The sequence below is a fragment of the Dipodomys ordii genome, unplaced genomic scaffold (assembly GCF_000151885.1).
Source record: "Dipodomys ordii isolate 6190 unplaced genomic scaffold, Dord_2.0 Scaffold96, whole genome shotgun sequence".
Taxonomy (NCBI): Eukaryota; Metazoa; Chordata; class Mammalia; order Rodentia; family Heteromyidae; genus Dipodomys; species Dipodomys ordii.
The window spans coordinates 441,922-455,091 of NW_012267312.1; the positions used below are offsets into that span (position 1 = coordinate 441,922).

At 33.7% G+C, this 13,170-nt stretch overlaps 1 protein-coding gene across 1 annotated transcript in view; it reads right to left on the reverse strand.

The window, feature by feature from the left end:
* LOC105993437 (dystrophin-like) overlaps positions 1-13,170 on the reverse strand; it is a gene marked incomplete at its 3' end in the record, with an annotated part of 1,816,642 nt that overhangs the window by 434,310 nt on the left and 1,369,162 nt on the right. Inside the window, 1 exon segment of the mRNA XM_013026710.1 lies at positions 11,787-12,019. Within this exon segment, the coding sequence (XP_012882164.1) occupies positions 11,787-12,019 (233 nt within the window).

Here is a 13,170-nt window from a genome sequence, read left to right on the forward strand (position 1 = left end):
GAAAATGTTTTCCACCAAAGGTTTCCATAGAGAAGTAACTGGGAAATGTTAAACTAAACAATGCTATCATTCATCTAGGCCTTTGCAATGGCCTGGCTATGGAGATGAACCTAGTAGATCACTAAAATACACAAAGGATATGTAAATTTCTCAGCTTTTTTTGTCCTTTTCAGAAAGATGCATCTAGTGCTCTGCAGCATAATTTGGGAAGTGCTTAAATCTAATCACCTAGGAAGCATGGAACCTTTCCTTGCCCTTATTAAACACACACACACACACACACACACACAGGCACGCACACGCACACATAACTATTGAAGCATGATTAACAGAAAGCTGTACATAAATGCACATAACTTGATGAATACTCTATAGAACCATCTCTAACATCTGTCATAAACCAATGTATCACCTCCAAAATTTTCTCCCAACTTTAGTATTATTATTGTTCTTTGTGAACAGTCACACTAACAGATGATCTACCCTTAAGCAACTTAATAAGCATGGTACTGAATACTGTATTTTAATGTATAGGCCCTACAATGCATAATAGATATAAAGGACTTATTCATCTTGCATAAGCATAACTGAAGCTAAGTTGAAATCTTTACACTCATTATTTTCCATCTTTTTGCAGCCTAATCTAAAATTAAGAAAGGCCAGAGGGCACATTACTTCTAAGACAAATGGTGAAGAAGGAAAAGTCTAGGAGCTTTAGCCCTCGTTTGGTGCTGCAAAAAAGAACACTGGGTGGAGCTTGTGGCATTTTAGGATGCCCATCTCAAGGAATGAAGAGATGTACTAAGAAGGTAACATAGGGAAGGTAACATAGGCAAGGAAGAGAAACTTTGCCTTGCAAATATCTTACCTAGGGCTGGTGGCTTACACATGTAATCCTACCTACTCAGGAGGTTGAGATCCAACTCTGGCAGGCAAGTCTGAGAGATTTTTACGAATTTTTTTTTCCCAGAGCTGAGGACTGGGCACTCTTCCGCTGAGCTAAACCCCCAGCCCAGTCTGAGAGATTTTTATCTCTAATCACCAAAAAGCCAGAAGTGGAGCTGTGGCTCAAGTGGTTAAGTGCTAGCTTTGAGCAAAAAGAGCTCAGGGACAGTGTGTGTAGGCCCTGAGTTCAAGCACCAGGCCTGCCAAACACATGTGACACACACACACACACACACACACACACACACACACACACATACACACACACACACCCTTTAAATGTTTAAAAAGTATTATACTAATAGTACTTATTTTCCTTTTTATCTTTTCATCATTACATGGTATATCTTTTTCCTGAGCTTAGTGAATTTATTTGGGCCTAAATAATTTAGAATGTAAAGCCTAGTCACTTAAAACCATACATATCAATGGAAATGAACGTATTTCAGAATTTGTCTGTTGATTCAAGTCATTATAATAGTAACTGTTTTCTGTGTTTTCCAAAGTAAAAATGTTCAAGGGCAAGAATGGAAATGAATAATAAAATTTTGACTTAATTACATTTTCTTAATATCTGAAAAAGTTTTTAATGGAGACTTTATAGAAGACCTGTATGGAAGATCACTGCCCAGTGGTACTTTACAGTGATGGACCTGCTCTCCAGTATTTTACAGTGATGGACCTGCTCTCCTGTATGGCAGCCACCTGTGGCTATTGAACATTTGAGTGATTTTTATTGTGATTTAAAATTTTTTATTAATTAAATTTAATAGCTGTATGTGGCTAGTGGCAACTGTATTGGGCTACATAGAATCATAGAATTATATACAACATATATGGGTCTTTCTAAAGTTCTTTCTTTTTTGTGTGTGTGCTGGACCTAGGGTTGAAACTCAGGGCCTGAAACTATTCCTATGTGTTTTGCTCAAAGTTAGCAGTATACCATTTGAGCCACAGCTCTGTTTCTGGCCTTTTCAGTATTTAATCGAAGATAAAAGTCTCATGGACCTGCCTGCCTGGGCTGGCTTCAAATTGCAATCCTCAGATCTCAGTCTGAGTAGATAGGATTATAGGTGTCAGTCACTGGTGCTTGGCTATGAAATTATTTCTTAATGATAGAAGAAATATAAACAATACATGTCAATTACCTTTTATTATTAAAATCTCCTTAAATTTAAACTATTTTTAGTTACCTGTGTATATCATGATGATCATTAAATGATGCCCACCAATAAACATTAATATTAGGAATGTTACTATATTTTTATACTTCCATGTCATCTATGTGATGAAAAATCTAAGAAAATAGGGAACCTATAATGTTATATTTATTTTTTAATTTTTTATTGATATTATTTTTTTTATTGTGAGAATACCGTACAGAAGAGTTACAAGTACATGGGCAATGGAATGAGTACATTTCTTAACAAGCATTGTTGCCTCCTCTTTGTTTCCTCTTTCCATCCTTTCCCATACTCCCCCACCCTCCCCCCACCAATCCTCCCCCCACCCTCCACCAAAGTTGTAAAGTTCGTTTTTTTCCACATAACGACTTGTACATCTCATTGTTGCAATGGGTCCACCTGTATCCCTAGTTAAACAATTTGGTTTTGCCCTTCCCCTCCACAAATTATACTGACATCAAATACAGTGAAAGCAGGGGTTATACCGTGGGGGAGGGACATACAAAGCAACAAAGAAATCATCTTATCAATATGTTAGAAACAATTGCATGAAGGAAAAAATACATTTGAATACTTATCTTGGGGTTACTACATTTAATGAGAAGCCCAAAAAAGGAAAAGAAAGAAGCATTACTTGAAAGTATCTTGGTAAGCAGAAGCAGTTGCCTATCCATATTATCATATTACTTCCAGATTAACTAAAATGAAAGGACCCAAATTTTCCTCAGAGCAGACAGGTTTTAGAACTAGATTACCAATTTTTTAATTTAATTTAATTTTTTATTGTGAAAATACTGGTTTAAATAGGGATACAGGTGGATCCATTGCAACAATGAGATGTACAAGTCGTTTTGTGGAAAAACGAACTTTAGATTACCAATTTTTATATTCAAAATTATGAATATAGAAACACATTCCACCAAATCCTCAGTTGTGTCCCTGAAGTTAGGAATGGTCAGGTGTCACATTTCTGGTCAATGCCATATGAGCAGACCTCTTCTATGTGAGGCTGCCAGAAAGCTTTTGTTTATCTTATAAACTGGAATAGAACTAGCTGGAAAACACTTCTACATTCCCTATTACCCTTTATTCTATTTAAAAACCTTGTCAAAATAGGCAGAGACAAATTTGCTATCTTGAGAATACAGGAAAAAGTCCACATTTTGAGGATGGCTATGGATAGATAAAGGAGTTGGGGTATATAGTTTTGTAGCTTTTCCAACAACCCTGGGATACATCATTTTGGAGATGTTACTCTTCTAGGATAATAAATTCCTGTCTGCATAAGTCACTGTAGTGGAAATTTGCTACATCCAGTTGAGGGCATTCTTAAAACTGTTTATTGGGAAAAATTTTTCTTAATTGCTAATAATTTTAGCATTTTCTAAAAGTATAGTTGCTTCTGTCTGATATAGTATATGTTAATTTCCAGGAATGCTTTATTCACTGCTCCTCAAAACCAGGCAAATTGTCAATGTATTTGGTTTTGGTACCCTGTACATATATATATATATATATGTATATATATATATACATATATATACACATATATATATATGTTTATCTGAATTGGAGAAAGGAAGTGGAATAACAAAATGGTGAGACAAAGGACAAAGGGAGAACCAATACAACAGTGATACTCACAAGATAATATGTTGGGAATGAACTTTACAACTTGGTGGAGGGTTGAGGGTGGGAACGTGGGAGAAAACAAGGGAGGGGAACCAATGCTAAGCAAGAAATGTACTCACTACCTTATTATGTAACTGAAACCGCTCTGTACATCCTTGACAATAAAATCAAATTTTTAAAAAAGGCATAAATCATGCTATACTTAGCATTTAAAATACACAAATATTATCATAGTCCTATATCAAATTGCTAAATAGCAAATATGCAAATAATATTTTTTAATATCTAATATATCTTTATCTGTTTTGGCAAATAGAATACTATGACTTTTAAAAAGAATCTAAACTCATTTCAAAGGTGAAAATCCAAAAAATGTAAACAGTCAAACGGAAATTAATATTTGAATAGAGAAATTCAAGAGAAAAAGATCTATAAGATGATATTCTTAATTAGAAAACATTTTGCAAAGAATTATTGATTAAAATTAATCTGATTATCAAAATGAACCTCACAGAGCAGGCAAAAATTGATCTCAAATGCTTCAAAGCTCTTATCAACTAACCAACTCTATATTTCTAATCAATACAATCAACTTTAAGGAGTATAAATACTACATTATTGATGTGATAAATTGATAATGGGATTTGGTTGAAATTCAGCACTTGAAGTGGTTATATAACCCTCATTGAGAAATTTCTTGATGCTACAAATAATCATTCTTATTTTGACTTAGAAAACACTTTTCTGAAAAAATTCATTATACACAGCTTCTTGTCTCTATTCATTTTTCCAACCACTGCTCCCTACCCCAGTAACTGCTTTGTTCTAGTGCTCAACATGTATCACATAACTTTAAATATCAAACATCAATAAGCATATTAAAGTAGCTGTCTGATTATTTTTGTCATATATCTCAGAAAGCACATAGGTCAATCTGTGGAAGCCTTTTATGATTGATTTATACTGTGATATGATAAAAGTTTTACTTTGACAAAGTTAGTGTAGATTCTTTCCCCTTATTACCAACATCTACTATGGTTTTTATATATAGAAGAGTAAGAAGGAGTAAGGAGTAAGGTGTAATGTACTCATTCTGGTTTTTGAAAATACATCTATCATAGGGAATATGTTCCAAGACACCTAGTAAAAGTCTGAAACTGTAAACTCTAAAATTTAATAATTTTTTCTATTTAACTAATATCACATGTTGTGGGTATAACTTTTGCAGGTTTAGGGATAACAGTAGTACTAGCATAAACTTTTTGTTCTTCACAATATCACAAAGATTTGCTCTTACCATAGACCTTAGTAAGCGCAGCATGTAATTTTTACTCTCTTGTTAAGTCATGAACATTCATCTTTTCACTTAAAGGAAGCACTGGGCTTCTTGTTGAAATATTCAAATTGCTAACATCACTATGCTTAAGCAAATTGAGTTTTAAATGAACACAAGCACTATAATACCAAAAATTGATCTGATGAGTGAGTTATTAAATGATTGACAGGAAGGTACCATATATAGAATGGATACAGGAGGAACGGAACAAGATAACTTGAAACATTCTTGCTGCTCATAACTTAAAAGTTATGATTTATTTATCTTTGACACTTTCCATGTACTGCAGGAAATTGAAACTACAGAATATGCAAAACTCCAAGTAAGGAGGTACTAATGAACGTACTACTTTTTTTCTGGTCGGTCATGAGGTCTGAACTCTGGGCCTAGGTTCTGTCCCTGAGCTCTTTAGCTCAAGGCTAGCGCTCTACCACTTTGAGCTACAGTGCCACTTCTGGTTTTCTGGTGGCTAATTGGAGATAAGACTCTCAGGGATTTTCTTCCCTGGGTCAGCTTTGAACCATGATCCACAGATCTTAGCTTCTCAGTAACTAGGATTACAGGTATGAGGTAGCAGAGCCCAGCTATGGATGTATTTTTGCTACATACTTTTCATATGAATCTTTTTCTTATATCTATTGGGAGGACTTAAAAAAATAAACCCAGCTGGGCTCCAGTGGCTCACACCTGTAATCCTAGCTACTCAGTAGGCTGAGATCTGAAGATCACAATTCAAAGCCAGCCTGGGCAGGAAAGTCCATGAGACTCATCTCCAATAAGCCCCCAGAAAACTGGAAATGGAGCTGTGGCTCAAGTGGTAGAGCACTTGCTTTGAGCTGAAGAGCTCAGGGATAGCACCCAGGCCCAGAGTTCAAGCCCCATGACTGACAATAAATAAATAAACAAACAAACCCAGAGTCAAGTATAAATTAAATTAGTATGGAGAGGTGAAAGCCATCACTGCAAATTTATTCAGCTTCCATAATTAAACGAAAAATATGACAAGTAAATCAAAGTAGTGATATTCATGATATAATATAGAAGATATTCTTTCCTAAAATAAATCATAGGCAATTTGTAATTCTTCAATATGGTGCTATTTGTTTGCATAGAATATAAAATATAAAATTAAGGAAATATGAAAGCATAAGTTAATTACTAAAATGTATTAAAAGTTACTTTTAGAAATTGAATAAAAATGGACTTAAATACTTTCAAGAACTCTGTTATTAATTTTAGTAAATTAATAAAGAATCAAAGAATATAGTCATATCCTATTGCTTTCTTTTCAGAGTGAATGAAGCTATGAACACCTTGGAAATTATTGATTAAATATCATAGTTTGTGAAATTTCAAAACATATGCAAAAATAAATTTCTACTTCCAGATTTTTAAATAAAAATCAATAAGATATTTGGAAAGAGAAATATAGCTCAGTTTTCTTCTACACATGAAAGGCAGGTACATAATCAGAGGATGAAAATAAATAAATCACAATTGCTCAACCATCCATTAATTCAGTGCTATATATAGATGTATATGATTAAAACAACCATAGAACTTTTTCCTGTTATGGCAGTGATAACCCTCTGCCTTTTGTAATTTCCTTTTTTTCTTTTTTGGCCAGTCTTGGGGCTCAAACTCTGGGCTTGGACACTGTCTCTGAGCTCCTTTTGCTCAAGGCTAGCACTCTACCACTTGAGCCACAGTGTCAGTTCCAGCTTATTCTATGATTCATTGGAGATAGGAATTTCATAGACTTTCCTGCCTGAGCTGGTTTCGTACCATGACCTTCATAACTAAGCCTCCTGATTATAGGCTAGGATTATAGGCGTGAGCCACTGGTGTCTAGCTATAATTTACTTTCAAAAGTTGGTGCTTACACCTTCTTAATTTATATCCCCAAGAGTAAATAATACTGGGAGCTTTTCACCAAGAGGGGTTCAATAAAAAGTAGATGAATGAAAGACATTCATGCAAACAAAATCTCTTTAAAGGCAATCAATGTATTTCTAAACCATTTGCTCAACACTGTAAACCAGGGTTGTTTCAAAGTATGCATTTGAAGAAAATAAAAAAAATTGCAATATTTTAATTGAGGATGATTAAACATCTACTTGTTTTTTTTTGTTTTTGTTTTTGTTTTTTTGGTTGGTTATGGGGCCTGAATTCTGGGCCTGGGTGCTGTCTCTCAGCTCTTCAGCTCAAGGCTAGCACTCTACTGCTTGAGCCACAGCACCACTTCTGGCTTTTGCTGCTTACGTGGTGCTGAGGAATCGATCCCAGGGCCTCATGCATGCAAGGCAAACACTCTACCACTGAGCCATCTTCCCAGCCCTAGACATCTACTTTTATATATTAATTACAAATACATCAATTTAACATAAGAAATCTCATATAGAAAAGTGAATAAGTGTGTAAAAACACTTTTACTAATATTCGTGGTGATAATTGCCTCATCTCATTCTTAACTACTACCATATACAAAGAAAATTAAATTTAAATCTAATCTCTTACCCAACTGTCTCTTTCCAACTTCACTTTCTAATGACACCAACCTGCCTCTAGAGTGTTTTTTTATTATTGTGAAAATACCATACAGAGGGGTAACAATTATGTAAAGTTCATTTTTCAACATAATATACATCTCATTGTTGCAATGGGTCCACCTGTATCCCTACTTAAACAATTTGTTTTGGCCCTTCCCATCCACAAATTATACCAACAGCAAATACAGTGAAAACAGTGGTTATACTGTGGGGGAGGGACATACAAAGCAACAAAGAAATAATCTTATAAATGTGTTAGAAACAATAGCAAGAAAGAAAAACCATTTGAATCCTTATCTTGGGGTTCATTTCATCTAACATCAACTTATCTGACCGTTTCTGTAAGCTACCAACACAATTATGTTTATTGCAGCATTATTTACCATAGCTAAGATATGGAACCAACCCAGATGCCCCTCAGTAGATGAATGGACAAAAAAATGTGGTATATATACACAATGGAATTCTATGCCTCCATCAGAAAGAATGACATTGCCCCATTTGTTAGGAAATGGAAAGACTTGGAAAAAATTATATTAAGTGAAATAAGCCAGGCCCAGAGAAACATAGGTCCCATGGTTTCCCTTATTTGTAATAACTAGCATATCTCTAGAATGTTTTGATCACATGGGGTTTCAAAGATGATCTATTGAAGAAAGGAATGAAAGCGAAAACAACTAACAGTAGCTATCATTCCCCTACATAAGGGGTAATAAAAGAAGAATTCATATTATAACATACTGCAACTTCATTTATAGACTTCAAGGATCCAAAGTTAGGTAAGATACAAAGTCCAAAGGTATATTACTTTTTGAACAGTGTCACCTCTTCCCTCATTTTCTCCCAGTTTTTCCCCTCCTGACATCACTTCCCTACAAGTTGTATAGTTCAATTTCAACGTAATGTCTAGTGCATATCACTTACTTTACCCTTTGTCTCACCATACATGTACTCATTACAGGACTTATGTACACCACCTTTACAATAACCTTTTTTAAAAAGAAAAAGAAAATTAAAGTAGTACACTTTGTTTACATTACACTTACTAAATAAATTTTTTTGGAAAAAAGTAATGTTCAAACAAAGAACTAAAGTTTAGGATATAACAACATGAGTTTCAAAGTTTAAAAAACCACTTAGTTATCTATATTGCTTGCTGTAGAAGTGAGGGAAGATCTCAATTTTTAGGTATCTTTTTAAAAACATTAAAAATCATTTTATATACAGAAACTCTAAATTCAAGCAAAGAAATAAGTGAATAGAATTTATAACTTAAAAAAATAATAATCATAGATGGGTGCCCATGGCTCACATGTGTAATCCTAGCTACTCAGGAGGCTGAGATCTGAGGATCATGGTTCAAAGCCAGCCCAGGTAGGAAAGTTGTGAAACTCATCTCTAATAAACCACCAGAAAACTGGAAGTGGTGCTGTGGCTCAAATGGTAGAGTGCTTGCCTTGAGCTGAAGAGCTCAGAGACAGTGCCCAGGCCAAGTTCAAGCCCAACAACCAACCAAAAATAAACACAAAAGAAACAAAAAAAAAGAATATTGACCTTAACAACAACAACGAAAATCAGACACATCAGAGTAACTATTTCCCATTAAAATATATGGTGTACCTACTGAAACTACTCAATCTTTGGCAACAGTATTGTTAGTTAAGAATGAATCTTGAACAATGCTATTATCATATTGTATAGATTGGACTATTTCTCTCAACCTCATCCTGGAGAGGTCTTATTAGAGGTTAACACGCTTTGCCAATTCAATTCTTTATTGAGTACAAGTGCTATGGTTTAGTGAATTACCCAAACACCTAGCAAAAATGAATTGAAAATATAAGATTATAATTAGTATAATCAGATACAAGTAGTATAACTATTTTATGTACACTTAAATGTTATGATTGATAGAAACATTAGTTCTAATCTCTCAATCCTTTCCCCAGATGTTCCATCCATTTTTCTCAATCATCCTTATGATACATGTATATATATACTTATGAATGAATTTATAAATATATATTTATTTAAAAGTTTTAAATAATATACATATTTTATAAGTCTTGACCTTTATAGCCCAAGGGATGGCTCTTAAACTGTTTTAAAAGTTATCTTTGGATTGATAGTTAAAGGGCATCAAATTAATAATTCCTTCTAAAAGGGACAAATTGATTTAGAGAATTCTAAAGACAACTGACTATGTCTATAAGAGTAAGTTTTGTAAACCCATTGCAAGAACTATGGACTTTTCCTCTTCCTCTAATATCAAGGAACTTTTAGAGGAGGCTACAATGTCAATGGCAAGACAAGTTATAGATATAAAAATAAGCTCTCATTTTCATATAATATTAAGTTATGTAGATTTCCAAAGTTACAAATGTCCTAAGGGGCCAATTTCCGGAGTTCTCTGTGGAATCTGGTATTATTCACTAATATCTGTTGAATGCTTACAGTAAACAATGCAAAGGAGAAAGCATTTTCTGTGTATGGTAAAGAGTATATTTACTTACTCTCATTTTACAGATAAATTACGTCAGATTCAGAAAAGTTGAATAATTCATCCCAAGTCACACAGTTGTAGAGGAGGAACCAAGCTCTGAATCTAGAAAAACTAACTTTAAAGCCTGTACTTTAAACAATACAATATATTGCCTCTTCTGGTAAAGAATAGTTCTGGAAGTATCAGTATAATGATTTTGTGTACTAATGGAATTCTTTTCTCTTTATGTATCATCACAATGTTATAAAATACTTAGCATAACATGTAGCATAGATTACAAATACAAACATATATACATATATATATATATATATAACCATATGGTAATTACACAGTCATTGTTTGCTGAAAGTAGATGTGGTAAGTAAGGACAAAGGATTAGGAATTTGATAGTCTTAGATTTGAATCATTTCTCTACAAGCTACTACAAGTGAGAACTCTATGAGTTTCAGCTACTTTTCCCCCTCAAAAAGTAGCAACAAATACTTATTAAATATACTAGAAAAATATTCATATATATACATGTACATATATACACATACGGACATATATTTTTGTATACACACACCTAACACCATATGGATAAATGTGAACTGTGTGAAGTGTACCTAGAAAACGAAACCAAGTTCTGGAGAATGACTTGATCACAATAATGTCAGTTGCAAATGGAAAAAGAAAAGTCATCAACTTCATGTATTTTAAGTGTAAGATTTGACTTTCATGTTATTTGTATTCATACTGAATTTCTAAAATTCATTTCATGATAGCATCCCCCTCATTCTGCCCTTTTTGCTCCTTGTTTATTCAAAAGAAAATTCCGTACACTTAGACACCTTAGATGCAATTTACTATTTTTTTTTAGAAATGCTTGAAAGCTTATAGGAGTAAAATGACTATCATCTATAGAGCTTTCAAAGATCATCTTTGTTATCCATTGAGAAATATAAAAGATATTAGTTTTAGCTGGACAAATCCCACTCATATCAATATATTTTAGAGTTCTACTTGATGTCATAATTTTGCCAAGTAAACTCTAATGTGGTAGATAAACGGAATATTGAATGAAAAAAACATTTTATTTGAATATTGCGTGGTACAAACACCAATACTGAGATCTAGGTGGTTTAAAAACATTTTAGGTTTTATTTCTTTTGTCTTTTTTGTTTATAGCTAACTTTCAATTACAGCTATTATTGGCGGAGGAAAATTGGCACAGATATCTTAGAGGAGTGGATATTAAACACATCCTAGATCATTATATGTGATCCTGCAGTACATTATGGCTGCATAGTGCCAAAACAAACAGTTTAAATGTAAACAGCTCAATTGAGCTAATTGTTTGATATCAAATGGATTTTTTAAATAGCACTTGTTTTGTGAATGTAACTAAGCTAACTGGATTTGTTAGGTTTATAGTTTGTTTTCTTGTATTTTCCCTTTTTAATTTATGTCTACTTTAGATAATTTCATTTAATCACGTCTGTGATCATATGTAGGTTGAACAGAGTAAGTAAAGAGAATCTTGTGTTTAGTGATAGGAAAGCTGACCTGGAGTTGGTGGAAAATGGTCTAGGAAAGTACCACGACCAGTAGAAAATCAACACTTTTAACATATTTTTATCTTTTTTTACTCATACCTTCTGCTTGATGATCATCTCATTGATGTCTTCAGGGTCACCCACCATCACCCTCTGTGATTTTAGAACTCGATCAAGGAGAGAGAGCCACTCAGTGAGTTCTGTCCAAGCCCGGTTGAAATCTGCCAGAGCAGGTACTTCCAACAGCAAGGATGATGGCATTTCTAGTTTGGAGATGGCAGTTTCCTTGGTAACCACAGACTGTGTCACTAGAGTAACAGTCTGACTAGGAGCTAAAATTCAATTTTTTTGAAAAAAGGGAAAAAAGAAAATATAGAAAATTAGAAATACAAACTCCAAAAGCCAATTTCAAAACAATAAATCAAGCTTAATTAAAGGAGACCACTTTGAACCAACTATTTATGAGGTATTTGTTTCTAACAATGTGAATACTTTACAGAGAAACAAATCATAAAAATTCAGAGACAATCTTTTTGAAATATACATTTAAAAATCTTTCAAAATGATTTATTTGATGTTCATGCTTGGATAAACAGTTTATATAATTCTTAGTAGCAGTTATATAGATTGTGAAATTGGTAAGCAAAAGTATTCAGACATTTACAGGTGAAGAAGATTTACTTGCTGTTTTTATTCAGAGAGAAAAAAAGGCAAAAGTAAAGATTGGATAAAATCTTATTTCTGACATTTATTTGAATAACAAGTAAATTGTATTTGAGGAATACACAGGGAAATCAAAGGCAATGAAATGTTCTTGTCTTCGTTTTGTTATTTTATACTGAGAGAAGTTTACCTTATTTTTTTCCTTCTAGATTAATACTAAAATGTAAACTAATATAAATACTTATAAATAAATATAAAATAATAAAATGTACCAAGGTACATTATTTTTGGAAAATAAGACCTTGTAACGTTTTTCTATTTGGACATAAAACACTGTCATGAAGGTTATAAAGGAATCTTAAATTAAAATTGATAGCATTAAACACTGTAATAACTATAATCTGAAGTCTTAGTGTGGAAAGACCTGAGAGATAGTCTTGCTCTCTGTTTTAGGAATTCTGGATTCTGTTGTCTTGGTTAAGTTATTTAACCTCTCTAAGCTTCATGTTTCCTTTCAGTAAAGGAAAAATGACATTAAATATAATACTAGCAAGAGCCGGGCATTGGTGGCTCACTCCTGTAATCCTAGCTCCTCAGGAGGCTGAGATCTGAGGATCACGATTCAAAGCCAGCCTGGGCAGTAAAGTCTGTGAGACTCTTATCTCCAATAAACTACCAGAAATAAGGAAGTGGCGCTGTGACTTAAGCGGTAGAGTGCTTGCCTTGAGCTGAAGAGCACAGGGACAGCGCCTAAGCCCAGAGTTCAAGCCCCAAGACTCACTCACTCACACTCACACACACACACACACACACACACACA